This window comes from Jaculus jaculus, chromosome 12 (genome assembly GCF_020740685.1).
Source record: "Jaculus jaculus isolate mJacJac1 chromosome 12, mJacJac1.mat.Y.cur, whole genome shotgun sequence".
Classification (NCBI taxonomy): domain Eukaryota; kingdom Metazoa; phylum Chordata; class Mammalia; order Rodentia; family Dipodidae; genus Jaculus; species Jaculus jaculus.
This window is the reverse complement of record NC_059113.1, coordinates 103,586,364-103,613,884: the sequence shown is the minus strand read 5'-3', so window position 1 is coordinate 103,613,884 and position 27,521 is coordinate 103,586,364. Positions and strand designations below refer to the sequence as shown.

At 40.2% G+C, this 27,521-nt stretch overlaps 1 protein-coding gene across 1 annotated transcript in view; it reads right to left on the bottom strand.

Moving 5' to 3' along the window:
* Positions 1–26,618, bottom strand: part of Glrb (glycine receptor beta) — a 72,188-nt gene extending 45,570 nt beyond the window's left edge. Inside the window, exons 1-2 of the mRNA XM_004655888.2 lie at positions 26,521–26,618; positions 24,712–24,863 (exon numbers count right to left, since the gene is read on the bottom strand). Of these exons, the coding sequence (XP_004655945.1) occupies positions 24,712–24,833 (122 nt within the window). The 5' untranslated portion in view covers positions 24,834–24,863; positions 26,521–26,618. The remainder of the gene's footprint in view (positions 1–24,711; positions 24,864–26,520) is intronic.
* Positions 26,619–27,521: the final 903 nt, after the last annotated feature.

The following is a 27,521-nucleotide window of genomic DNA, read 5'->3' as shown; positions in this document are numbered from 1 at the left end:
GGCCCACCTTTCCTCAGCTTTTCTGTCCGTGCCCCATCTGTCCCCCAGCAGATAGGATGATGCCCACCCACCCTGAGGGTAGAACTTTTCCACTCAATGCTCCATTTCTTATGCTAGGTTCCTATAATGCTCTCGTAGACACACCCACAATTAATGTTTACCAGCTCACAGACTATCCCTTAATTCTGTGTAGACCAACAAGAAGTGGCAGAATGATATCATCTAAAAGTAATGACAAAATCTTGAAGAAGTGTGTGGTCTCACTACAGTGAAGTCTGCTTGTGAGAAGTCCACAGTAGCATCATGCTTCCTGGTGGACACCGAAAGCTGTTCGGCTAAGATAAAGAGAAGGTGAGGACACCCACTTCATCCAATGTGGGCCACGGGTCAGAGTAATTAGCCAATGTAACCAAACTAGAAAGTAAGGGGAAAAAGTAAATGTCTGTTTGCATATCAGATAATATTATCTATAAATGCCTCAAAATGCACAACACACAGGGAATGACAAATTATGTAAAATAAACCAACATAAGGATACAAACATTAATTGTTTTGGCCCATACCAATAATAAAATCAGAAATGGGAATCTGGAGCACTGTCTTGTTTATAATAAAATAACATTTGCTGAGGTATGAAATACTTCTGAGCTATGAGACACTGGGAAAAGAATCAAGGTTTAGAGGACTCCGTGGCTGACATATGTCTTTCTTTAAAGGGATTCTTGGATGCACTGCAATCCCTAAAGATATACTGATGAAAGTTATTACAGAAATAAAAAACAAGCCAGGCGTGGTGGCACACACCTTTAATCCCAGCACTTGGGAGGCAGAGGTAGGTGGATTGCCATGAGATCGAGGCCACCCTGAGATGACATAGTGAATTCCAGGCCAGGCTAGATTAGAATGAGACACTACCTCAAAAAAAAAAATAATAATAATAATAGGTTGATATTGTATATATGTAATTACAATGATTGTAATGGGGAGGTAATATGATTGAGAATGGAATTTCAAACGGGAAAGTGTGGGGGTGGGGAAGGAGGGAATTACCATGGGATATATTTTATAATCATGGAAAATGTTAATAAAAATTTAAAAAAAAAAAAAATTGTAGAATCCATATAATATCAAAGGCTCGCTTGGTGAACTAATTTATCCAGCAGAACAATTTAAACAAAGAAAGATCTGTGTGAGCTCAGGATGTCAGAGGTTTCAGTAGGTCCTGGCAGGGGAGCCGTGCAGTGCAGAGGGCTCACATCCTGGCAGCAGCCAGGAAGGAGGAGGAGGAGGAGGAGGAGGAGGAGCAATGGCCTGTGTTCCCTAAGTCAATGGTTCTTCGTGTTCTACTGGAACCCAGCTCCCAGCCTGTGGGAGGCCACTACCCACATCCAGGGAGGCTCTTCCACTTAACGTCTAGTGCTCTCTGGAAGTAATCTCCCAGCCATATCCAAAAATGTGCTTTTCTCATCTCCCAGACACTTCTCCATCCAATCAAGTCAATGCTCAAGACTTACTCTCATGAACCTGTAATAGTCTGAACCATTTAAAGAAAGAATGAGGCTGGAGGAATCACCCTTCCCAATTTCAAAGAATATTATGTAGAGAAAACATACATTGGAAGGATAGCTAATAAGTCACAGGAGCTGGCTTGTTTTTGTTTTGTTGTTTGTTTGTTTTTTGCTAGCATTAATTTTACTTTGATGTTTTGATTGTAATGAATAGCTGCTTTGGGGGGTGCTTAAGGCATAGCTCCCCTCAGAATACTTCACATTCATGGTTTCAGAAAGTGCTATTATTTTTGAAACTCTTCTATGAATCAACATGCATCAACATGATCATTTTATATTCAATACTACAGTTTTGGATGTTCTATGGCTTGGGAAATGTTGTGTATATATGCGTGTGTTTCTCAAATGAATCCTCCTAACGATGTTACATACATAAAGCAAAGCTTCAGTAATTACAGCAGTATGATGCAGGCATTAAGGCATGCATTAGGACGAATGGAACTGAAGACAGCCTGCAGGAGATGCAGGAAGTAAGGTAAACAATGCCAAGAACATGGCACGTGAAAAGATCCTTGCCTGTAACAGAAGGTGCTGAGAAAAAATGGACAAGTATGAGGAAAGAAAATTAAGCTAAAATTTTATGTTATGCCACATGTAAACTCAACTCACAATGTATTCAAGGCTTAAAGACAATAACTGGAACTCTAGGATTCTGAGAAGAAAACATAGGAAAATGTCCTTATGACATTGCTCTTGGAAATGGCTTCACAGATATAACTTCAAAATCAGACAACAAAAGTCAAAATAGAAAAAGTGGGCTGTTGTCCCAGGAGACCATTCTGGATAACAAAGGAAACAGCGCAGTGAACATGTGACCCGTGGGGTGGGGCAACATGTCTGCAAACCATGAGTCTGATAAGAGATTGATTTCCCAAATGGATGAGGGACCCACAATAATTCAACAGCAAAACACAAGTAGCTTGTTTAGCACAATAAATTAAAGAAGATCTACAGACAGTCAACACATCTGTGAAAAGATGCTCAGGCAGCAGTGAGGGAAAGAAAAGTGTCACAGTGTTACCTGTTCATTGCTGGAGCAACACACTGAACCAGAGCAGCTTAGGGAGGAAAGGGTTTATTTTGAGGTACATTCTTAAGTGGAAATCCCTTCTTGGTCGAAAGTCAAGGGACAGGAGAGCATCACACCCTGTTCCCACATCTGGGTGGAAGCAGTCTCAATACTAAGCTGGCAGCTGGGCTAATCAGCCTCGAGGCCCACGCCCAGGGACACAACTCCTCCAGCAAGGCTCCATCTCCCAAATGCTGCAGCAGCTGGGAATCGAGCACGAGGCTCCATCATGGACACCCGGGGATATGGGGACACCTGACATTCAAGCCACCGCAGCAAGTGAAAACACAGCGAACTTCCAGTTCATGTCTATCAGGCTGCTTGCTGTTAAAAACCACATGTAAATAAATAAGCCAAGACTTCACAGGAATGTGGACACATTAGAACCCTTGTGCCCTCTTGTGAGCAGTGATAAATGTTGAGGCTGATATGAGAGTCAGCGAGTCACTGTCTTAAAATTAAAATCATACACACACACACACACACACACACACACACACACACACACTACCATGTGTGTCTCCGATGATCCTACTTCTGGCTGGTGATCAAAAGAACAAAACTGAAAAGATGTCACCACATTCACATTCATGGTGGCACTACTTATCATGCAGATGAGTGAACGCAAACAGGGCACATATGAGCCATTGTTCAGCATAAACAAAGGAAGACAATCCCGCCACATGCAACACAAAGGATGGCCCTTGTAGACACAATATTAGGTGACAAAAGCCTATCACAGAAGGACAAATTCAATGTGATTCCACTCAGAGCAAGTGGCTTAGCAGTATGCCCATGGAAGCAGAGAATCAAATGGTGATTACATCTGTATGCACCAAACACAGGGACACCACAGTTCATAAAACAAAACCCACTTGACAATAAAACAGGAGAAAGAAGTACGGAGCTGCTGTGCAGCAGGGTGTAAGCTTCAGCTATCCAACACGGAGAGCCGTGTAGGTCTGCACTCATAGCTCAAATGCTGCACTGTAGAATTCGATCCTTGCTAGGAAGGTGAACCTTTGGCAGTCTTCTTGTCATTATAATATTTTAAATACTCTTATTTTGCCCCCAAACAAGATATATGCTATGTATTTATATAACCTGATGCCTTTTTATTAAATTCATTCAGTATAGAAAAAATGAGATTCCATCTTTTACTGGGAACCACTATTATATCTCAAGAGATTAGAAGTAGGAAATAATTAATAAAAATAGGCTCTTCAGCTCATCAAGCAACAATGCTAAGATACTGAGGTGATATCAAAGATGGCTCTAAGCACTCTCAACACCACATGAGGCATTTCAATCAGTGACAATGCTTTTCTAAGAGCATAAACATCCTAAGAAAATTAATAAAACAAAACACTGCTATTCAGCTGGGGATTTGGTAGGTAAAACGCTTTTCCCACAACTATGAGGGCCTTAGAGGACCTTATCTGATCCCCAGCCCCTATGTAAAAAGTCAGGTGCAGCCACACATGCCTATAATCCCACTCTTGTTGGAAGTGGGACCAAGAGAATCTCTAGACTCACTAGCAGCTCCAGGTTCAATGAAAGACTGTCACAATACACATGAGCAACACAGAAGAGGTCCAACATTCTCCTCTAACCTCCCCAAGTGTGTGCACAGAGCACACACCTCTGCAAACACACATGCCTACATCACACATACTATAACACACACACACAAACTACAATGCTTAAAATCTCCCATCATCTACTGACAGTAATGCTCTAACTTCTCTTGGCAACACATTCCTTACATGCTTGTGTTGATGTTGTGTTGTGTTGTTGAGGTCAACAAATCTACTGAGCACCATCTTCTAAAAGCTGACCATGGGGGCCAGGCAGATGGTTCAGCCATTAATGACACTTTCTTGCAAAGCCTCTGGCCTGGGTTCAATTCTCAGTGCCCACATGAACCCAGATGCACAAAGTGGCATGTGCATCTAGAATTCATCTGCTGAGGCAAAAGGCCCTAGTGTGTCCATGTTTTTTCTCTCACACATATGCCAAGTAAATATATGTATACGCTAAGCCATCTCTCCAGTCCTGAGCTAAAATTTTTATAGTCACATGCAAAGTTTGTTGTACAGTTAAACTTACAAGAATAGCAATGTTCAATTCTCAGAATGGATAACAGGTAAATAAATATTTACTAGTAGTCTATCAAATACAGATGATTGCTATATGTTTTTACTATATAGTATTTAATTATTACATTGCCAATATATTATTTTGAGACTTCCTTAATGATACACCAAAGGTAAGATTGCTTTCTTACCTAATAAATAATAATAAATAACGGTAGCAAAAGATACACAGTGACACAGGCCAGAAATCCTAGCACGTGAGAGGCTGAGGAAAGAGGATCATGAGTTCCAGCCCAGTCTGGGCTACGTAGCATGACCCACCTTTAAAATAACAAGAAAAGCCCCACATGGTGGCGCACGCCTTTAATCCCAGCACTCTGGAGGCAGAGGTAGGAGGATCACCATGAATTCAAGGTCACCCTGAGACTACATAGTGAATTCCAGGTCAGCCTGGGCTAGAGTGAGACCCTACCTCAAAACAACACCGATAGATAGATAGATAGATAGATAGATAGATAGATAGATAGATAGATAGATAGATAAAAGATAAAAAGATAACAAGAAGAGAAAGAAGAAAATGTGTGGCGCCCCTCACTTGGGGATGAAGCATGAATGACCAGACCTGTGTCCTAGGTGACAGCCGCCTCACAGTGCAGCTCTGGACAGATTAATACCTTGGCAAACAGAGAGGGTTTCTGGAAAGCCACTTCTTCACAAAAGACCACTTGGAGATTGAAAGACATGAGCTTAAAATAGTACCTAGTGGTTGTGAGATGAACAGCTCAAAGGAAACTATTGTGTGTCGGTCACAAGGAGAGGAAAAGAATTCTTTATTCTAAAATAAATACAATTGGTAGTGAGCACACACTCTCCTGCACACACCTACATGTATGCATCACACACACACACACACACACACACACACACACAATTTAAGCAAATATGCAGAATGTCTTAATTTCTTCCACAAATGTATCTACAAATTTATGGATCTGTTTCTGTAAATTCCCAGCCTAACTCCTCTAGAAGTTGATGAGACAAAAGTCTATTTATAAAGGGGGTATTTTCCATTCCAGTTCCAGCCAAACTTAAAAAAAGGAATGAAAGGAGGGAAAGCCAGGCAGAAACTGAGAAATAAAAAATTTAAACTTCAAAGTCCTCTGAGTCCCTCTCTGCAGGGACACCTCAGAACCTTCAGATAAAGAGGCTTTTGTTCCTCAGAAAGAAAAGGAGAGAGCCACAAGGCCACCCCACCTAAGCTGACCCCACCCGCAGGACTGCACAGCTTCTCCTGATAGAACTTCCCAAGGACAAATTACTTGTGAAGCAGACAAGAATGCTATCACTCTGAAGTGTTATCATCATTGTAAGACCTGTGAGGCTCAAGTGGACAATGACGAGCCTTGTACAAAACTCCTAGGAGAAGATCAAGAGGGCGTTACTATGAATGCCATTCTGAGACTGAACTAATGATAAAGATAGCTTCTTTGTCCCTCTGAGCCAGGCCTTAGAAATCAGTGTCACTATAAGCTGAAATAGCTAGAATGCACAGGATTCTGTTATAAAGAATTTCTACTTTCCAACACACACACACACACACACACACACACACACACACACACACACCGACCCCTGAGTTACCTCTTCCATGAATAGCACCTCCAATAAATTCCCTAACACTTCCCCTCACCCTCACAGAGTAAGTCTCTTCTGGTAAACACCCTACATTAAAAACGGTAAGATGCGCAGCTTGGTCACAAAGCTCCGCGGTCAACTCTGGCTCCAGCCATGCCCGGGAGGACCGGTGAGCTGCATAGGACCCTGCATGTAGGTCTTGCTCCATCCCGTTTCACTAATTTGTACTTGTTTGTGGTTTCCCCACAATCTCTTCTGTCCAAAGCTAAGGTTGGTCAGTCGCGCAGTTGGATGGTTGGGTTCTCATTCTGTAGCCCAGGCTGACCTGGCCCTCACTCGACAGCCCAGGCTGACCTCGAACCTTCAGTCCTCCTCCTGCCTCAGTCTCCTGAGTTCTGGGATTTCAAGCCTCAGAAAAGGACTCTGGCTTTTCTCCAGTTGCACCTCCTGCCTCCGCCCTTCAGCCCCATGAACTCCACACTTCACACCTGCCGCTGGCTCTCTGGCTCTCTGGCACACTCCTGAGCTCTTGTGGATGAAAGTGTTTGGTTTTCTTGTTCAAATGAAGCCCCCTTGCTTGTCCTTACTCTTGGTCTCTCCTCTCTTTCCTTGCTCGTGTGACCCTCACCTGACAGGAAAGGCTCAGTAATGCCCTGCCTGACTGAACATCTCCCAGTCACTGTACGCCCCCATCCCTCGGTCCCTTTGCCTTCATGCAGTCCCACAGCCTGTTTCTGAGTTCTTACGGTGTGAACAGGCTACTCCACCGTGATCGCCCCCAAATGCAAGGAACTAAGACGGTTCCATCTTTAAGTCCCTCTCATGAGGTTTAAGGAGAAAATTCACCCCTTCACAACTCCTCTGCTGAGAGTGTGGAATTAACATAGTCCCCAGAGCCCCCTTCAAGAATGTTTCTGCTAGTCCCCTTGTCCTTAATTTTGACCTTAATTAACCCTTTCAGTCCACTGAAGGAGATGCTGAGCACAAAGCCATCCAACCTGTTTTCAGCCACCTCGGATTTCATGAGATGTGTAAAAGGGATGAGTGTATTTTTTTTGTTGTTGTTTCTGTTTTTATGAGGTAGGGTCTTGCTCTAGCTCAGGCTGACATGGAATTCATTATGTAATCTCAAGGTGGCTTCGAACTCATGGCAATCCTCCTACCTCTGCCTCCCAAGTGCTTAGATTAAAGGGGTGCACCAACACACCTGGTGATAACAGGAAATATAAATATGTATATGTGAAATATATAGCATATATTATCAAATCTATTATCAACAGCATAATTTACATTAGTGCAGATGCTAACATTTAATTAAAAGAAAATAATAGTTTTATTAACTCATTATGTACAAAATTATAACAAAATAGCTCAGGCAGTTTTTGTCACGAACAGATGTTTATTTACCTTGCATGTTTTGGGACCCAAAAGCATGTGCAATGTCCTCTATGAAGGCATATTAGGGGAACTCTTACACACAGAATGGGCCAAGCACATGGTCACCATTTTGATAACATCTTTCTTTTATGAAAACTATGTCACTCTGCATGATCAGCTTTATTGCCTTCTCAGGGTAATATCCCCAGGACCCCATCACTTTGCGTTAAGCACAACTCTTAAAAGGTTCCACAATGTCAGAGTACCACATTGCAGACCAAGCTCCCAGCACCTCACCTCCAGGGGGTATGCATGCAAACTACATCTGAACCACGGTGACAATAAAAATGTCCCTTAACCACCAGTAATTGATGAGCATTCCTGTATGCTGGATTCTGATTGTATATAAAAGATTGTGATAAAAATGGTGAGGCAGAGCTTTTGAAGTAGAGACTTAAGAATTTTTACACGAGCCAATATCTGAGTTATGAACAAGGTTAATTAAAACTTTAATAACTTTTTTTTTTACTTTAAGTTCTAACCACTTTTTAAAAAGTTACCTAGAAAACCTGCCTATGTCTAAACGTATGTCTAACTTCATAGTGGAAAAGAAAATACTGCTACAGGAAATTTAGTGCATATTCACAATGGAAAATTATTCAGCATGAAAAGAATGAGATCCTATTGTTTATAATAAAAAGATGTAAATGAAGGACATTATATTGAGGTACATTAGATGTAGAAATTATGCATGCTTTCTCATATCAGAATGTTGACAAAAGTCTATTGTAATGTATGAGAGTGATTCTGGAGCTTAGGAAAAGATGGGAGAGAGTGGTTGGTTGGGTAAGAAGTACCCAAGTGTAGTCAGGCAGAAGTAACCAATTTTAGTATTCTTAAGAATGATTGAGGGCCGGACATGGTGGCGCACACCTTTAATCCCAGCACTCGGGAGGCAGAGAGAGGAGAATCGCTGTGAGTTCAAGGCCACCCTGAGACTACATAGTGAATTCCAGGTCAGCCTGAGCTACTGTGAAACCCTACCTCAAAAAACAAACAAACAAACAAAAAATGAATGAATGAGGAAGGGGTGTCTATAATTCACCATAACACATAAAGTATTTTATGCATCATAAAGAGAACAACTTTCCTTAACCTTAATCCCAATAAGTCATTTTTCAGATACCTTTAATTTTCTTGCTAAGTTATTTTTAAATAGTTATTGATGTGTGTGTGTGTGTGTGTGTGTGTGTGTGTGTAAGTTCAGCCTTCTTTCAGATCGGGTCTCTTGCCACTGCAAACAATCTGCAAAGATGCAGAGGCACTTCAGAGTCGGTGGCTTGTGAACTTTGGATTCTCTTGGCTCTCTCTTCCATTGTCCTTGGTGCATGGGGATAATAGACGCACATGCCACTTTGTATCAGCCTTTACTTGGATGCAAGGAATGGGACTCTGCCCAGCAGGTATTACAAGAAGATCCTGTAGCTGCTGAGCCTCCCCCCAGCCCTCAAGCTGCTTGATTAAATGGCACTATCTGGTCTCATGCGATATCCAGCTTATACTTGCAGCCCCACACTGTCCTACAATGTCTGCTTACACATTCAGTACCCACTGGCACTTACCCCTTGATAGCTGATGGAGTCTTTAAACTTCTAAAGTCTCTTTCTAACCTGCTGTATGCCTCTCCTCTCCCAGGGGCTCTAGCTGCCGAGCACTGACATTAGCTCCTTTCCTAGGTATGTTTTTGTACAACACGTTTTCTGCATCATGCACATGCACAGGGGGGAAGGAAATCACATCCTATTCCCTGACGAGATCAGAATGAGCATTAGTTACAAGCTCCTATTGGTAGCTAGCACCCTACTATTTGAAAATAAGTTCAAAGGACTTCAAATTTCACTACAAGACTGCAAGTAAACCTAATATGTTGTTTAAAATAAGTTAAAAACATATAAGTGACAATGAATGAGAAAAAGCCATTACCATTAGGAAGATGATACTAGGTAAGCATAAACAAAGAGACAGAGATGCTGATGAAGAAATTTGGGCTAGAGGCCATAAGACCCAAGTTTAATAGCTGTGCTTAGCTCTGGTGATCTGTTACTAGCCTTTCAAATAACCAGCATGTGGAATGTACAGTCTCACAATCACTTGCTGCTTGCAGAGACCCTTAGGAAACCTGTATTAACATCCTCCCTATTATAAGTACTTTTTTGGTTCATTTTTGTGATGCTGAACGTGAAACTCAGGGACCTGTGCATGCTAGGCATGTGTTTTACCACTAAGCTCTGCCTTCAGCCCATACATACACCTCTCATAACTAGCAGGGCAAGGAGGCAGCCTCTTCACAGACTCATGATGAAGCCCAATGGAGTCCCATTGGCACTCACACTTATACAGAAGGACATGGCATGGACATTGCACCCACCATGACCCTAGCACCCTGGTGTCATGAAGAGATATATTTGTGCTAAGACCATTCAGATATTTTCCTCATGATTGCACTTTCTGTCTTTGAAATTTGATTGAGGTAATTGAAGTACTATTACGCTAGAAGTAATGTTTTAAAAATACAGAAAAAGAGCTGGAGTGATGGCTTAGAAGTTTAGAAGTTAAGACACTTGCCTGCAAAGCCTAAGGATCCAGGTTTGATTCCCCACTGGCCATGTAAGCCAGATTCACATGGTGGCGCATGCATCTGGAGTTTATTTGCAGTGGCTGGAGTCCCTGGTGCACCCATTCTCTCTCTCTCTCCCATATATATATATATATATATATATATATATATATATGTACTTCTTTCTCTATTTCCTTTCTCTTTCTCTCTGTCACATAAGTAAATAAATAAAATAAAATACAAAACTCCTTTGAACACTACAAGATGCCCTAATATCACTATTAAAATGATCATCACTGGGCTGGAGAGATGGCTTAGCAGTTAAGTGCTTGCCTGTGAAGCCTAAGGACCCTGGTTTGAGGCTCGATTCCCCAGGACCCACGTTAGCCAGATGCACAAGGGGGCGCACACATCTGGAGTTCATTTGCAGTGGCTGGAAGCCCTGGCACGCCCATTCTCTCTCTTTCTCTCTCTGTCTGTCACTCTCAAATAAATAAACAAAAAAATTTAAAAAAAAATGATCATCACTTTGCAGTTTTGAAAATGCTTTCACATCTAAATCAAAATTGTACTATTGGGGAACCTCTGTGGAGTAGGTAAAAATTAGTTCTCTACTTTCCACATAAGGAAATGGAGGTTTAGAGAGGTAGCATGTATGCTTACTCAAGATCATAAATGTATTAAATAATATCTCATAAAAGAAAAACAAACTCACAACATTACTCTGAAATGCTATAAAGCCCACCCTCCTAGATCTTACAGATCTTCTCTGTTAGGGCTAAGGAGAATTATCTGAGGATCTCTCTCTTGAATTTCAAGATAACCTTCATTCCTCAGTATTGGTCAATTACTTTTATTTGAAATCTCCACTTATAAATTTTCTTACTTTAGTAGTTAATTTTGTAATGATTTAATGCAGAGGGTTGGTAGACTAGGTAGCTGTAGCTGATAGTATAAAGTAAAGGAAGGATCCAACAGGTTAAAGGAAAGGTGGCAGGCAAATTGTCCATAGACATTATAAAGTATAACTATGAATGGAAACCTGGACAAGCAGGAACCCTGGGAAGAGCAATGAGGTGAGAGAAGATGCAGACAATGCTTGGGCAGAACTGGAAAGGGAGAGGCTGCCACAGTAGAGAATGAGATGACAAGATGTGTTCTTGCATCACACACAGTCCCATACTGGAGAGGAACTGTTCTCAAAGTGTGGTCCACCATCCTCTCAAGTTATGGAAATAGTCAAGACCAGTTCTACAAAACAGTTAGACACAATTACTTAGTTACATGTTTATCGCTACACTCATGGTACAAAGGCAATGGTGGTTAAAACTCCTGGTGCACACATCAAATATATATATATACAATTTGTAAGGTAAATGCACAATATTTCAATGTTGTCCTCGGAACCACAAAGCAGCAACACATGCTCATGCACCAGCCACTGCCCAAAAAATTTGAGACAATTTCCTAAGCAACGTTTCTAAAGAAGTACTAAGATAAATGCTACATTTTCTGAATTGCAAAATTAAACCAACATCTTTTAACACTGGGAGTGACAGCATGGACGGTCCCACAGTGTTTCCACTGCATACCAGCAGTAACTATTTCAGGAGGAAAGAGCATGGGTGACTCTGTGGTTTACTGTGGCTACTCAGCATGGAAGACCATTTTCATACAATACTACAGAAAAGCTATGGTTAGTCAGCTGTGGGTATTTTTTTTTAATTCTAATGAAGAGATCCTGTAACTTTGGCAAAAGTGATTTCATTTGCTGCCAATGACAAAATGTAAACTTTCAAATCAAAATCAACATCATAGAAAAAAATATTATCCAACATGATTTCATGAGCTTCTAGATATGTGTGGAGTTTTCAATAAAAGAAAGTAATATGATACAGATGTGATATTTTTCTTGTTATACAATGCAATGTGTGGCCATTTGGAAAATGCACAAAGCCAAGCAAGGCAATATTTTTCAAATGTCCAATGCATGGTGTTAGCAAATCATTTTTGAACAAAGAGTCCATTCATCATGTACTTCAGACCACTGAATATTAATGAAGAAGAGAACAAAATGTTCTCTCATCTGACTTCAGATTTTGCATCAAAACTACCTTTTAAGGAGCTATCACTTGTTAACTTTTGGCGCCACATTAAAGAAGAGCATTCACAATTATGCAACACTATTGAGACATTATTCTCTTCTCCAATTTTATGTCAATATGAGGTCATACTTTCTTCATAATCCCTAGCTTAAATCATATGCCACCATGAGCTTCATGCATAAGTGATAAGCTATAAAGCCGATGATTTAGCTGGCAGATAACAATGTAAAACAAAATCCTCTTTTGATTAATTCAAAAATATATATGTGCCCTTAAAAGGTATTCACTTGAATATTTTGTGCCTATTGTTACCTTAAATTATTTATTTTTTAACAGTATTGGAGACTGAACTCAGAGGCCCATGCAAATTAGTCAAAGGATCGATTTACCACTAAGTTATATCCACAGCCCTATACACTGTTAAGGTCCAGGAGGAAGTTGAAAATAAATGCCTGTAAATTAAAAAAAAATGTATATACCTAGAGATAAAGATGTGTATATAAGCATAGACACAGACAGAAATAGCATGAATAAAAGAACTGATGAATAAAAAGCTATAAGAGGTGAGGATGATGATTAGGTAGAACCCAGCACTGAAGGAAAAAATAATGATAAGATGATCTGGGACAGTAAGTGAGAGTAGCTTGTTAGTTATAGTCAGAGATGTAGAAAAAAAAGACTCAGAAGTGAGTATCATTTGGAAGACAAAAGTGGAAAATTCTGGGCTGCTTCAGGATATAGAAGATGGAAAATGGTCCCTATCAAATAATAATGACTTTAAAATAGTGATTTGATTTGCTAAAGAGGAATAAAGCACTTAGCTGCTTCAGGAAGTGGAGGAAAGAGCCGTTGGCATTAGCAGAATGATTAAGTGGTACATATGGTCCCTTTGTTACAACAGTCATATGTCACTTTGAAAACTTAAGGGAATTCAAAGAAAAAGAGAAAACAGCAAAGTGGAAATCAGGAAACAAATACAACCATTAAGGCAGGAGAAATATTAATGGATACAAAGAGCATATCTGCAACTTGAGGTGAGAGCCCCCTTAGTAATATAAAGAACCACGGAAGAGAGCAAACATAATGAAACCCACAGGAGAACAGAGGTCAGCTGATAAAGGAGAGAACTCCACAGACAGTGGAGAAGGTGGGATTCCAGGTTGCCACTCAAGGAGGATCTTTTTCTCCTAAGATAGGAGCTGAGAAAGAAATCAGGCATCCTACTTGAGGTAGCCACGGTGTAAAGATAGAGAGACATTGGGTGGGGGAACCTGCCCAAAGACTCTCTCTCTCTCATTCCTTTCTTGATAGTGAAGACTATGAGATACTATTAGATTAAAAAAAAATCATTACTCCAGAAAGGTTATTTCACTATTTCTCAGAGGGAAATTTCTATATATGTTAGATAACTTGCTTCCTGATTTCTGAATGTAAATTATCATAAACTGTCTCAGAGAAAGAACTCTGGCCAGCTCTCAGCTCTCAGTAGTGGAGTGGTGATAAGTCTCTTGCAGAAGGCAACACCCGGAGAACTTAGGACACTTTGGGGTCTGACACTGCAACATTAAAGGATTTGTTCACCTCCAAAAGTAAAAGAGAAGAATAGAATACATTTCTGTCAGTCAATTTTCTTCATGTGTGAAAATGAGAGGCTAAGAACATAGATCAACTCCCACACATGCTTTTTCTACTTGTCAGTGTATTTAAATGCCTACATGCTGACAAATCAACTCTAAAGTTAGATCGTGTATAATGAACTTGCTGAAGAAATAGCTAGTGTAATTTTTGTATGCTTTCCTTGGGCTTGCCTAGCTCAAAACTGAGAAACAAACGTGAGATCATGAAACTGTCTTCATAAATGTACGAAAGGATGGGTATGTGATGCATGAATGAGTGAGAGACATTAGGAGCTACCAAAACCAACTTTTTTTTCACTGTTAAAGTGAGAAAATTGAGGTCCAAGTGAGTCAGTGCTCTGTGGCATGGTACATGTCATGTCTGCTATGTCCCAGGGCCATGCCCAGCGTGAGTTACTAAGCACGCACAGGGAATTTACAAGCATTACTCTGAACATGGTTCTTTTGAGCCACTGGAACTTTCAAAGCTTACTTCTGATTCTTCTATACGATTATTCACCCGTGGAATCCATCCCACTTATCAAGCAGAGATAAAGCTCCAATACACGGAATCTGGAAATAAACAAGTTCTAAAGCCCCATCTCACTATCTAATCTCAAGTGCTTGCAGTTTAGTCAGCATTATATATTACTAAACTAGGAAATGAAATCACATGAAGAATTAAATCTAATCAAGTGTCAAGGTGCTGTTGCAATGGCTCAGCTGGTAAAGCACTTGTTGTGAGTGGAACGACCAGGGTTCGGACACCCAGCACACATGAATTGTAGATGGTCCTGGTGCCTGCCTATAATCCCAGTGTTTCGGAGAAAGATACTGAGCATCCCCTATAGCAAGCTTGCTAGCTAGACTGGCTGTATGTGTAAGCCTTAGGTTCAAGCAAAGACCTTGTCTCAATAAATGAAAGGCAAACAAAGAAGACACTCAACACAACCTCTGTCCTCTGCATGCACCTACAAGTACCTGCATGTGCATCTGCACATGCGCAACCCCATATGCCCATTAGAACAGGCATACACACATGCACATGCAAAACATGTACACAATATGAAAAGAACGGATTTTCGTATACTAAGGAGTTCAAGTATAGCTCTAATCATAGGCTCATGAAAACAGATTTAAATATTCATATTTTCCTATTGATAAGTGGATTGTATCCTTACTGTTATTCAAACTAGTAATAAAAAGCCCACCCCACACCACACAACCTCCATCAAAAAAAAAAAACAACCAATAAACATTTTCTCTTTGGACACTTCTATAGTATCCTTTAATTGGAACATGTCCTCTGTATTTGTCTTTCTAGCCTTGGCTTTGTTACTTAGGATTATATAAATAAAGCCCAGTTCATGTGATGGGACCTTAAATATCAGTAGGTTACTCTTCAATGTGGAATGTGTTGGGGAAACTAACCCAGACACACACAGGAGATGATAATGGGCAGGTACTTACCGGCAGTGTCTGTCTGAACAAACTTCCACATAACTCTAACTCTTACAAACTGTGGAAATAAGAATTAAACACAAGGGCCAGAGAGATGACTTAGTAGTTAATCCACTTGCTTGTGAAGCCTAAGAACCCAGGTCCAATTCCCCCAGAACCCATGTAAGCCCAATGTACATGGTGGCATATGCATCTGGAGTTTGTTTGCAGTGGCTGGAGGCCCTGGCATGCCAATTCCCTCACTCTCTCTCCCTGTTTCTCTGTCAAATAAATAAATAAATAAAAATAAAATATTTTAAAAATAGATTACTCTGTCACAGTATGCTGTTAGTACATATCACCTATATTCTCATTTAAATCTATATGCTTTACAAATCCTAATAAAACAAGGTAAGGTAAAATCTGAGAAAGATAAACTGTAGGAAACTGGTAAAATTACAAGGAACAAGAAAATTTCATTCCAAATGTAAATAATAGACAAGGAGGGTTAGACAATTGGGCAAATTAGCAGTTCTAAGCAAGATAGAAGCTTCAGACAAGGTTTGAAATATAAATGTGGGGTGTGGTGGAGCAATTGTGATAAAGGGTATATGCTGCATTTCTGAGCTATAAGATATTGCGGGTTACTGAACATAAGAATACCAAGAAAAAAATGAAACAGTATGCCAAGATAAATAATAATTAACAAAGAGAAAAAAGGAGTCATCCTGAAAATGATGGAGAGAAAGATGTGCGAAGGAGAAACCTGAAGGTAATGATCCAGGCGATCATTTTAAGGGTCAGAAAGGCAGGTTCTATTTAAGCGTGATGCCTGACAAACTGGAATAATGAGGATGCCAATTTTAAAAACTGGCAAATCATGTGGGAAAGCAAGAACATTAATCCAAGTGATTGCAAAATAATAGTATGCCATTAAAATGGAATTTTGTAATAGCTAGTGAGAAAATACATAAGCAAACATCAGAAACAAAACAGGCAATCTAAACATGCAATGACACTGATATGGGCAACTTTATACATTACCCATATGCTTTTCCAACCAGCCTCTCATCTTTGGCAAATAGTTTTGTCTTGAACATTTCTACAGAAGCCAAAAAAAAAAAAAGGGATCCAAACTCAAATCAATTTCCTCTGCTGATGAATGCTAGATAAAGGAGTCACAACAGGATTGTGACCAATACTGCACTTTACCAACTCATGGTTGCTTGAGGATTCCTTTTGAATTTTACATGCAGGTGAAAACAGCTTCTAATACATAGCTTAATGTCCTTGAGATGCAGACAGAAACTCAGTAGTGGTTTGAATGAAATTCCCCTCCACCCCCAACCCCCGGCTCATGTGGTTTGAATATTTGGTCCTTAACTGGTGAAAATCTGAGAGAGTTATGGGGCCATTGTGAGGTGCAGCCGTCCTATAAGTGGTGTGCTGCTGGGGTGAGCTTTGAGGCAATACAGCACAGCTTCCAGTCTAACAAATAGACTCCTTTCTCCTGATAATGTGGAGATATGACCCAGGCTTCCTGCTCAAGCCTGCTATGCTTTCCCTGACATGAAGAAACTTCCCTCAAGATTACAAGCCAAAATAAACACTTTCCTTCGACAGGCTACTTTTGGTTGGGTATTTTTTTCCCCAGCAACAAGAAGGTAACCAATAAACTCTTATGACGTTCTTATTAAGCTCCTCAGACGAAAGATCCAGTATGAGTCAAAGATGGGGAAAAAGAAGATTTCAAAGACAACTTGCAAATGGACTAGTTGCATTAATGATAACCAGCAACCAAAGACAACAGCACTGACCCAAAGGAGAGATTTCAGTATCGTAGTGATAGAGAGAGATGTGTGCTGAGACCCAGCCGGAGTTCAGTGTAAAAAGTGTGTCTACTATGAGAGAAAGCAGAAATGGATGCCTATGTTTCTATAAAGTATTTTATATTTTTGATTTGGGAATAATTGTTTTGTTTTTCATTGTTATGATTTAGTAAAAAAAAAAAAATTCTGAAAATCCAACTGGAGAGAAGGCGTAGCAGTTAAGGCACTTCCCTGCAGAGCCTAAGGACTCAGGCTCAATTCCCCAGTACCACATAAACCAGATGCACATGGTGGCACATGCATCTGGAATCCGTCTGCAGAGGCCCCAGCATGCCCCTTTATTTTCTCGCTTCTTCTGCTTCTCTCTCTCAAATAAATTAATCACTTATAAAAAAATATTAAAAATTCTGAAAAGTCTATTTTCATTTTGTCTTATTTCTAATATAACATTTGTGAAAATACAGAAACATATTGCTGTGCCTTCTTACTAATTATGGAAATTTTGGGTTATATCATTTATTATTTCCTTCCTTCAATCAGTATTTCTTGACAGGTATGGTACTTGGGCAGAATTTTTTCTACTAGTCCGAAAAAAGGGAAGATGTTATGATGGTAGAAGTATTTTCTTTAAAATCTTGAGTATTTGTGAAACTTTAGGGAGAAATTTTATCACTGAAGACTTTTAAATTTTCATTTTAAGTGTAAGGCCAAAATATCTGTATATTATATACTATAACTTTCCAAGAAGTAAAGGCACATTTATTTAAGTAACTGGACCATGATAAAATTTGAGAAACAATGATTCTCTCCATTTAATTTTGCTGTGGGATAATCACAATTCAGTAGCCAAATAGAAAATATTAGAATTTTAAATTTTTCACTAACTGAGGAAAGTTTAAACATCAACATCTGATATCACCACATATCCAAGCTCAAACTTTCCCTATAATATACTTGCCTAGTAATTACTCTGAAATTATCCCAAGACAGAGTGATTCTACCAATGGTAATTTCCCCACCTCCTCTAGTCAATTTCATTGCAATAGATCTCTAGCAGAAAGGTTTCCGCTTGGAATAGAAAATAAGGCCCCCATAGGTTTCTTTCACCTGGGGTTTGCCTACTGTTGGTAACCCACAAAGTCTAGCTTCTCATTTGTATCACAATTTTTAAACAAAATTGAAAACAACTTGGAATTATCTCAGTTCTTTCAGCTTTTCCTAATAAGACCTAATTGTTTCTATTATTTCTACCTTTTGGAAATACTGACTAGAACAGTGCAAAAATCCCCATAATCTTTCCTTTAAATAATTCTACTAAACAAAGTAATAATGCTTAATATTGAATTAAATAATTAATAAAATAATTGCTCCTGAAAACTTATAAATACATACATATTCATTTGTATCATGATTATGACACTATCCAACAGTTTTTAAGTATTGTCTGGTAGACTTTTGTCTTATCTACCTATTTATTTATCTAAGTGAAATTTATATCTCAATCTTGTTGGACTTTGTCCATTATTTTCTACCTTTTTGTTAGCATACAAAATGATGGGTTCATTATGATTTTTTTTTTTTTTTTGGTAGGGTCTCACTCTGTTCCAGGCTGACCTGGAATTCACTATGGAGTCTCAGGGTGGCCTCGAACTCACAGTGATCTCCTCACCTCTTCCTCCCAAGTGCTGGGATGATATTTTATAATTTATTTATTTGGGGGCAGAGAGTGATAGACAGAGAGAATATGTATGCCAGGGACTCCAGCCACTGCAAATAAACTCCAGAAGCATGTGCCACTTTGTGCATCTGGCTCTATGTGCATACTGGGGAATCCAACCAGGGCTATTGGGTTTGCAGGCAAGCACCTTATCCACAGAGCCATCTCTCCAGCCCCATATGTCATGTGTCTGTCTCACTGTGCTTTGCTCAAACTACCCTCTCTTGTTGCCCTTTCTCCTCCTGCTGACCCTCATCCTTCTCCAAAATAGTTCATGTCTCCCCTTCCTGTCAAATGTAAGTATGTATATGTATGTGTACATATACCATATATTTAAATATTGGCTTTAAATGTGAGAGAAAACATGTAATACTTGTCTTTCTAAGCATTAGTTTACCCCTTCAGTCTTTCTGGAGTATTGTAGGTCCTAATTGTGCTTCATAAAGACACTATGTACCCAAAATTGCATCTCTTCCTTTTGGATGAGTATTTCCCTATATACTGATAGATCTTGTTAAAATATAGATTATGAGGCTGGAATTACAGAGGAGACAATCCAGGATGAAAATATTCCCTTAGTTCCCTATCTGGGAACACACCTAGTTTTCCTAATGGTTATATACCATATCTGTAAGTATTATCCACAGGATATATAAATTATCAGCAAGCAAATGAACAAAAGCCAGGTATAATGGACCCAATACAAAACATTAAAAGACCTTTAGGTTCTACTTCCCCCTTTAAATATTTTTTTTTTGTTGTTCATTTATTTATTTATTTGAGAGTGACAGACACAGGGAGAAAGACAGATAGAGGGAGAGAGAGAGAATAGGCGCGCCAGGGCTTCCAGCCTCTGCAAACGAACTCCAGACGCGTGCGCCCCCTTGTGCATCTGGCTAACGTGGGACCTGGGGAACCGAGCCTCGAACCAGGGTCCTTAGGCTTCCCAGGCAAGCGCTTAACTGCTAAGCCATCTCTCCAGCCCTACTTCCCCCTTTAAATAAGTATTTACTAGTTATAATTTTTGATCAGGTATTATTGTTCTGTGGTGATGAGTTAAATAAAACATTGAGCTTTGCAGTTTTTACAATGAGTAGGAAAAGCACATGAATACAACTGATGGATTCCATAGAGCATTATAAATGGGACAGGTGAGTTTGGGACTGTTGAGGGGTAGAATAGGACTACATAAACCAGAGCATCAGAGTTGGGAAAGGAGTCTGGGGAAGGAGTATGAATGATAAAGCCCTTGTCTAGTACACATGGGCACCCTCATCCATCCCAACCCCCACAACCTTCCCCACGCACGCTCAAAACACACAGATTAAGAAAGGTTTCCCAAGAGAGATACTAGTATCTGTTTGATTTGGGATTGAAATCATTATGGCCCACCAGCTTAAAGTGCTGGATGTCTATGATAAATGTAGAATGTGGTGCTTTACAGACAGGTATGGGCTGAATATACACATTCACTATCAGACAGTTACAGAGGCAAATTTGGGCAAGATAACTGAGGCAGGAGTTAATACAAAGAGAAGAAAAATCAATGCTTTAGGTGAAGGGACGAACACCTGAAGAAGCCTGAAAGAGAATGTCTGCTGAGACATGATTTGCTTGCACTCGATAGGGATAGGGAATGGGACAGAGGAATTACTACTTGAGATGGCAGAGTCGAAGCATCAAGAGCCTTGTGTGTGGACACACGAAATGTGAATTTTATCAGAAAAGCTGTGGGGACCCTTAAAGATCTCAAGATGAGACCAACCTAGCTAGATTTACGATGCCAAAAATACACTCTAGGGTCAACATGGAGTATAAATTGATGGAGAACAATAAGAAACAGGGAGACTGAAATAGGGCCCCTTGCAGATGGTAAACAGAAATAATTCAAACAATGTCCACCTGGAAAAGAAAGTGAATGAGAGACTCCGGAGGTGGCAGAGACACGGAACTGATAAATCTTGCTGATGTCTGAACTTCTGGAGTTAACATAAAAGGGGAAGGCCTCGGGTGAGCCCCAGGCTATGAGTTCATATGTCAAAGGAAGAATTGATATCATTTTCCAGGAAAGGGACACTGAACTGGCAGTAGTAGGGAGGACTGAATGCAGGTTTAGTATTCTGAATTGAGCTGAGGTCAAGATAGGACAGTTCAGATGGCAGGTGCGGCCCTCTCTAGGGATTTGGGAAGTAACAGTGAGTATTGGTGGTAGCCACGGATTTGGATGGAATTTCTCAGGCGGAAGATAAAATCAGAGTCAACACAAGCATACTGAAATCAGTGTCCAAGTCTAGTGGCAAAATTCCGAAAAGTAACAATATCCAAGGATTCTTGTCAAATATTATTTTGCTAATTTAAATTTTATTTGACTTGTTAATCAAAGTTAATTTCTAAAACTTAGAGAAGCAAATTTGCCAGGTATTTGGTCAAACGGGTATTGTTGCTTCACTTACACATCAAAAAATAAGAATTAATATCAACAAGTATTATTTTATAGTATTTCAAAGCAAGGAGGGTTTAAAAAGCAATAAAGAGGTCAGTAAAACTTCTGACCTGACTTGACATCTAATAGGAGTGACTGACTATTTTGACATTGTGACATAATGTTACCACCTACAAATATGTCAGGCCTTATACACAGATATTCTGGGACACACCTGGCATGTCAGCTGCATGTTGGACATGCTTGGAAGGATCTCCATCACTTTAGTTCTCCTACATTTTAAAATATGTTCCTCTATCACCTTCAGTAAATGTTCCTATCATGGATAAACAGGAATACTTCACATGTATGTGTTAACATGAACTACATGTATAGATATACTCCCACTGCTTCATCATGCTGCTCAAAAATAGTTGAATAAATCAAAATTCATAAGTCAAGAATTTTTCCTTACTAGGAAATATTATTTTTGCTTTATTTGAGGTAGGGTTTCACCTGCCCCAGACTCACCTAGAACTTGCTCAGTAGTCCCAGACTGGCCCCAAAAACCACAGCAATCCTCCTACCTCCACCTCCCCAATATTGGAATTAAAAGTATGTGTCACCATGGCCAGCAGAAAGTATTCTCTTAATTTATCCCTATGGTTTCTGATTTTTTAATCAAGACTCCTAACTGACACAAAATTAGCAGACCTTACATCTTCCAAAATACAAAGGACTTTTATAAGGTTCTTTCACAGTGCAATTTGTAGCCATGATTCTGAGCCTGAGTGTTTCAGAACTTTGATAGAATGGACCCAATCATAGATACCCAAAACTCTAGTTTTCAGAAATTCTTAAGTCCTTCCATTGGTGAAAATTCCGTCAGATTTTTTGGGGAGCTGGGGGGTCTGTTTTGTTTAGTTTTGAGACTAGGGCTCAGTCTGTAACCCAGGGTAGCCATGTACTCACACGTCTTACTTCAGCCTCCAAAATGGTGAGAATATGGATGTGTATTCCCATGCCTAGATTTTTTTTTAAAATAAATGACTCTGGGTTGGAGAGATTGCTTAGTGGTTAAGGTACTTGCCTGCAAAAAAAAAAAAAAAAAAAAAAAAAAAAAGTACCTCGGTTCAATTCCCCAGGACCTATGTAAGCCAGATGCACATGGTGGCGCATGCATCTGGAGTTCGTTTGCAGTGCCTGGATGCCGTGGCACACCCATTTGCTCTCTCTCTCTCTCTCTCTCTCTCTTCCTATGCCTTGCTCTCTCTCTCAAATAAATAAGTGAGTAAATAGTAAATAAATAAATAAATGGCTCAACAAAAATATATAATTCTGATTCTCCAAGGCTCATGTACTTTTTAATAAGCGAGATATTGTGCAGGATCACCACTGCAAGTATTAATGAAACTTCACTGAATCTCAGAGCAATACAAATGAAATAAATTCAACTTAAGACTATGATAAAAATTTTCAAAGAGAAACTTTCAATTAATTACATACATGTAAAGTACTATGACATAGGCGTAATTAGTATATGTGGCACTTTCCACTAGATGACTTCCACATTCACCAAGACAAACTGTATTGCTTTTCTCTATCTACTAAACTTAACTTTCACAATCTATGTTAAATAGATACAGACACCATGCATACAGTCCACAGATATGTGGTAGGCAATTTAGTACTGTAGCTAAGAAGACAAAATTCTGAAATCCTACTGTGAGATACATTCCAATTGTAAGACTTTCTGGGGTAAACTTCAAAGTGGTTATATCTGATGGGTTATCAGTCACCAGTTCATGGATAGAAATCTGACAGGTCAACCATGGCCTGGGCCCACACAGTCCCCATGACTATAGGGTATTTGTCAATTCATGTGAACATGTCTGCATAAATCAAATGAAAGATGAAGATCAGGAACATTCTCAATTTAAAACCTGAAAATTGTCCTTTTGCTTCAGCAAAAGCCCACCAACATCATCCAGTTCCTTGAAAGGCTGACCTCCTGATGATGGCACAGAAACCCCAGCAACGTGAACCTGTTCCTTCACTCTGCATCTGACACCCCACCGAGCAGATGCCTGAGGAGAGGTGTGTGTAAGCTATGGCTATCTTGTATGACACCTAGAAAACTAGCCCTGACAGGAGACTGCTAAATGAGTAGAACTATGAAAGTTTGCCCTTACTGTGGAATTTTATTTAATGCTACAGCTTTGTCTCCATGACTACCTCCTAAATCTTAAGTGTCACATTTGCAAAAGTATCTAGGTTTGGCAAAGCAATCATTCTAATGGCCTTTCTTCACAAAACATTGTACCTAAGATACACCTTGTGTTTCTGATGGGGCACCTGTAAAATTACAATATAAGTCAGAATGATGATGTAATAAAAATGTACTTGAGATCAAGACCACATTTCAAAAATCTTAATTGAGAAATGATCTGCAAGTGCAAATTATTTTTATAATAGACCAGCATATATGTTGTATTAGTTCTTAAAATAAATTATCATCTGTGAGCAATTTATTTATATACTATTCAAGTGCTGTAACTGCTAGAGACTATTTGTATTTGTTTCACCAGGGTTATTAACCATTTCTATATAAAAGAATCCATTCTGCTAAACTTTGCCCTTTCAGGGAGTATATTTGGATTTTGTATTTACAAGTAACCTCATATTTAATTACAGTCTTTGAGAAATACCCTAATCTCCTAATATAAGTCTTTTACAAACAAATATTAAAATATAAATGTGACCTACCATGTAAATTTCCCACCATCCCATATCAATACAAATTAAATAGACTTCAAGATCATAATTTGATGATCTTGAGTTAAATAAATATTTTAACAAACAGTTTAATAAATATTCATTTAGGATATTTTTTTAAATCAACTGTTCAAAGTAGTGATCAATCAAAGCATTTAATTTGTAAGTTTGTAATTCAATCATACAATGAGCACTAGAAAGCAATAATAACTTTGTATACTTTCAAAAATGATGTATAGAAGTTATGTGAAACAAACTAACCTAGGGAAGTATGAATCACATTTAAAACTCTCTCCACCCCAGCATTTTCATAGTATAAAACGAATGAGTGCATGGTTTGACATAAAGTCTGTTGTGGGTGTGTATTTTAATAGAGCAGCTTGCTTTCATCACCAAAATACCGTAACATTTCTCTAGATAAGGATATAAGACATGAAGAACATACGATGGGCACAGATACTGCTTCTTTTTGCCCTTCCCTTTCTTGGAAGACTTTTCTTTAGCAAAGGCTTCTTCAACCCACAAGGACATTAAAATAAAAAAGGAGATTGCCAATAAAAACTTCATCTTGGAAACTGGAGTTTCAGTGTTATGAACCTGTAAGAGGAAACAGGAAAAATGTTTGTATTGTCACAGAAAGAAAATAAATATCTAACTTCTGTTTTAAACACTATGTTTATTCCACCTCAAAAGGCAAAGATATTTGTATATCAAGTCCTCATTGCTCTATCTTACATGGTTATACTTCACTACATATTTAAAGTGTTTTTTTTTATGTGACAGAAAATCTTTTTTTCATAGAATAGTAAAAAGTTAGTTTAAATCATGATTCAGGGATGATCATGGTTTCTCGCGTCTTAATTCCAGTACTAGGGAGGAGAGGCTGCTCTGCTCTAGGTGTTTTGTTGTAAGTTTGAAGCCAGCATGGCCTAAACAGAGAATTCCAGGTCAACCTGGGCTTCAGTGAGACCTTGCCTCAAAAAAAAGGACATAGACAACAAGACTCCAATGCAGTATAATAGGTAACTAATATTTCTGATTTTTGGATTTTTTTACAATCATAATTCAGTATGGAACTGAATGACCTATCAAATTATATTTAGACGAATACCTGTAAGAATACTTAACAATAGTTATCTCTGTCTCATACATTTAACATAAATTATTTTTTAAATATCCATACTGTGCCAATTTTGTATGCGTTTGTCAAAATATCAAAACTATTTAATTCTAAGTGTTAAACAAATGACAGAGATCAAAAATAATCTTAACAAGTTTAACACTTTAAAGCTATTGTTTTTACGTACAGACATTAAACTACATGCTACTTTTTATTCCCCCAAAACTATATATTGTTAGCATTCTAGCTCTCCTACTTGTTAGTCACTTGAATGACATTTATCATCAAAAAGATTAATCTAGGTCATACTATGTGAAACAAAACTCAAGTGTGGAAAAAGTGCAAGTGTGGTTAAACTCTTTTGAAAAAAAAAAAAAAAAAAACAACAACTCCTGTATTACATGTTAATATCATCATAGAGCTCAAATGAGAACATTCTTGCCAGCATCCGAAACCTCCAAGATATTTTAAACATTCCTGACACTGCAATATTCAACCTCTTCTGGATTCTTCCTTTCCAAGCCATAAATTGTTTCTTCTGCATTGTTTTCTGCAGAAGGTCAGACCCTAGACCCAGTCCTCACTACTAGATTCCCGTCTCCCTCAGTCAACCTGCATATGCTCTCCCCTGTTTCCCACCACATTATCTCTCCTCTACACCCCAAGGCAGGCCAGGAGGGCATACCCCTAGGTCCCTACACAGAAGCCCCAAGAGGGGGCTCAAGAGACCCAAAGAGCAACTGGGGCTCTCCTCCACCCACCTGCAGCTGGACCACACCTGCCCATCCTACTCCACTCCCTCCAGCTCCCCGGTGGCCATTAAGTCCAGTCCCAAGTCACATCCTTCCGTGACCCAAGGGTTACCGCCAGGGACGAGGGAGAAATGGGCACTGCCTCTTGCAAACCCAGCCTTCCCCAGGGCCGATGATGCCAGCCACAGGGTCTTCCCCCGCAGCACCCCGGGCCCAGCACCCAGGACACTGCGCCTCCCCGCCTCCCTGTGCCCATCGCGCGGGCATCTCGGGGACACCGCACCGGTGACGCGGAGCAGGGCCCCGGGGTTCCCGCCGCAGTGCGCCCGAGTCATCACCATCCCCAGGCCGGCCCCCGAGCCGGGCAGACCCCGGACCTTACCAGGATGCGCCCGCCGCCGCCGCAGCGGCCGGAGTGTCGGTGTCCAGGCTGGCGGGGGGCCCGGGCTGGATGGAGGTGGCGGCGGCCGGTGCCCGGTGCTCAGCGCACAGCGGGGCCGCTGCGTCCCGGCCGCGCTCGCCTCACGCGCCTGCTCGGGCCGCCGAGCGTGCGCCGTGGCGCGCCACGCTTGGGCCGCTGCGGGGACCGCGGGCGGGCGGGAGGGCGACGGAGGCAGCCCAGCAGGGGGAGGGAAGAGGCTCTGTCTGTCGGGAGGGGAAGGGCATCTGGAACCCACTGCTGCAGAGCTGGGGTGGGGGTCCAAGCTGAGCAGATTCGTCCCCTATCTAGGGGTCTAAGGGGCACAGTCGGAGGGCGGGGGCGCACAGGAGAAGATGGCATGGCTGTAATAAAAGGAGAATACAACGTTTCAAGGCCTGGGATGACTGAACAGGTCATTTGACCACAGCAGGACAGCAAAGGGCCCTCCTGGTCCACAGGGGAACACTTCTTGAGATTGCATCCTGGGTCCCTAATCCAAGCTTGCAACTTAATCTAGGCGTGATAGTTCCAATTTCTCAGAGTTTGGCCTTCACGAGCAAGTGTTATGGGATGGGAATGACTTAAACAGTACCCATACCGGGCAATGCGCTTTTCACCAATTGTTATGTTGTTACCACCGGCAAAATGGGGAAGGCTTATTCTTTAGTCCTTCAGTGTGCCAGGGCAAAAGTCATGCTAGCCTTCGCATTGTATAGAGGACCAAATTCAAGTTCATAAACACTAAGAGGTTTTCTAGGGGATTCTCATCTTTAAGGGATTCACAGTGATGCTATGCACACCCGACCCGATTTGTGCCTTTTGATGCTTAACCATCGCTTAGGGAGCAGCCTTAACTTTGAATGCGGAGCTCTTGGAAACACACAAGGTGTAGTGGATTGAATGTGAAATGTCCCCCTTGGCCTCATGTATTTGTGATCAAGCTGCATGCTCAAGCCCCAGCT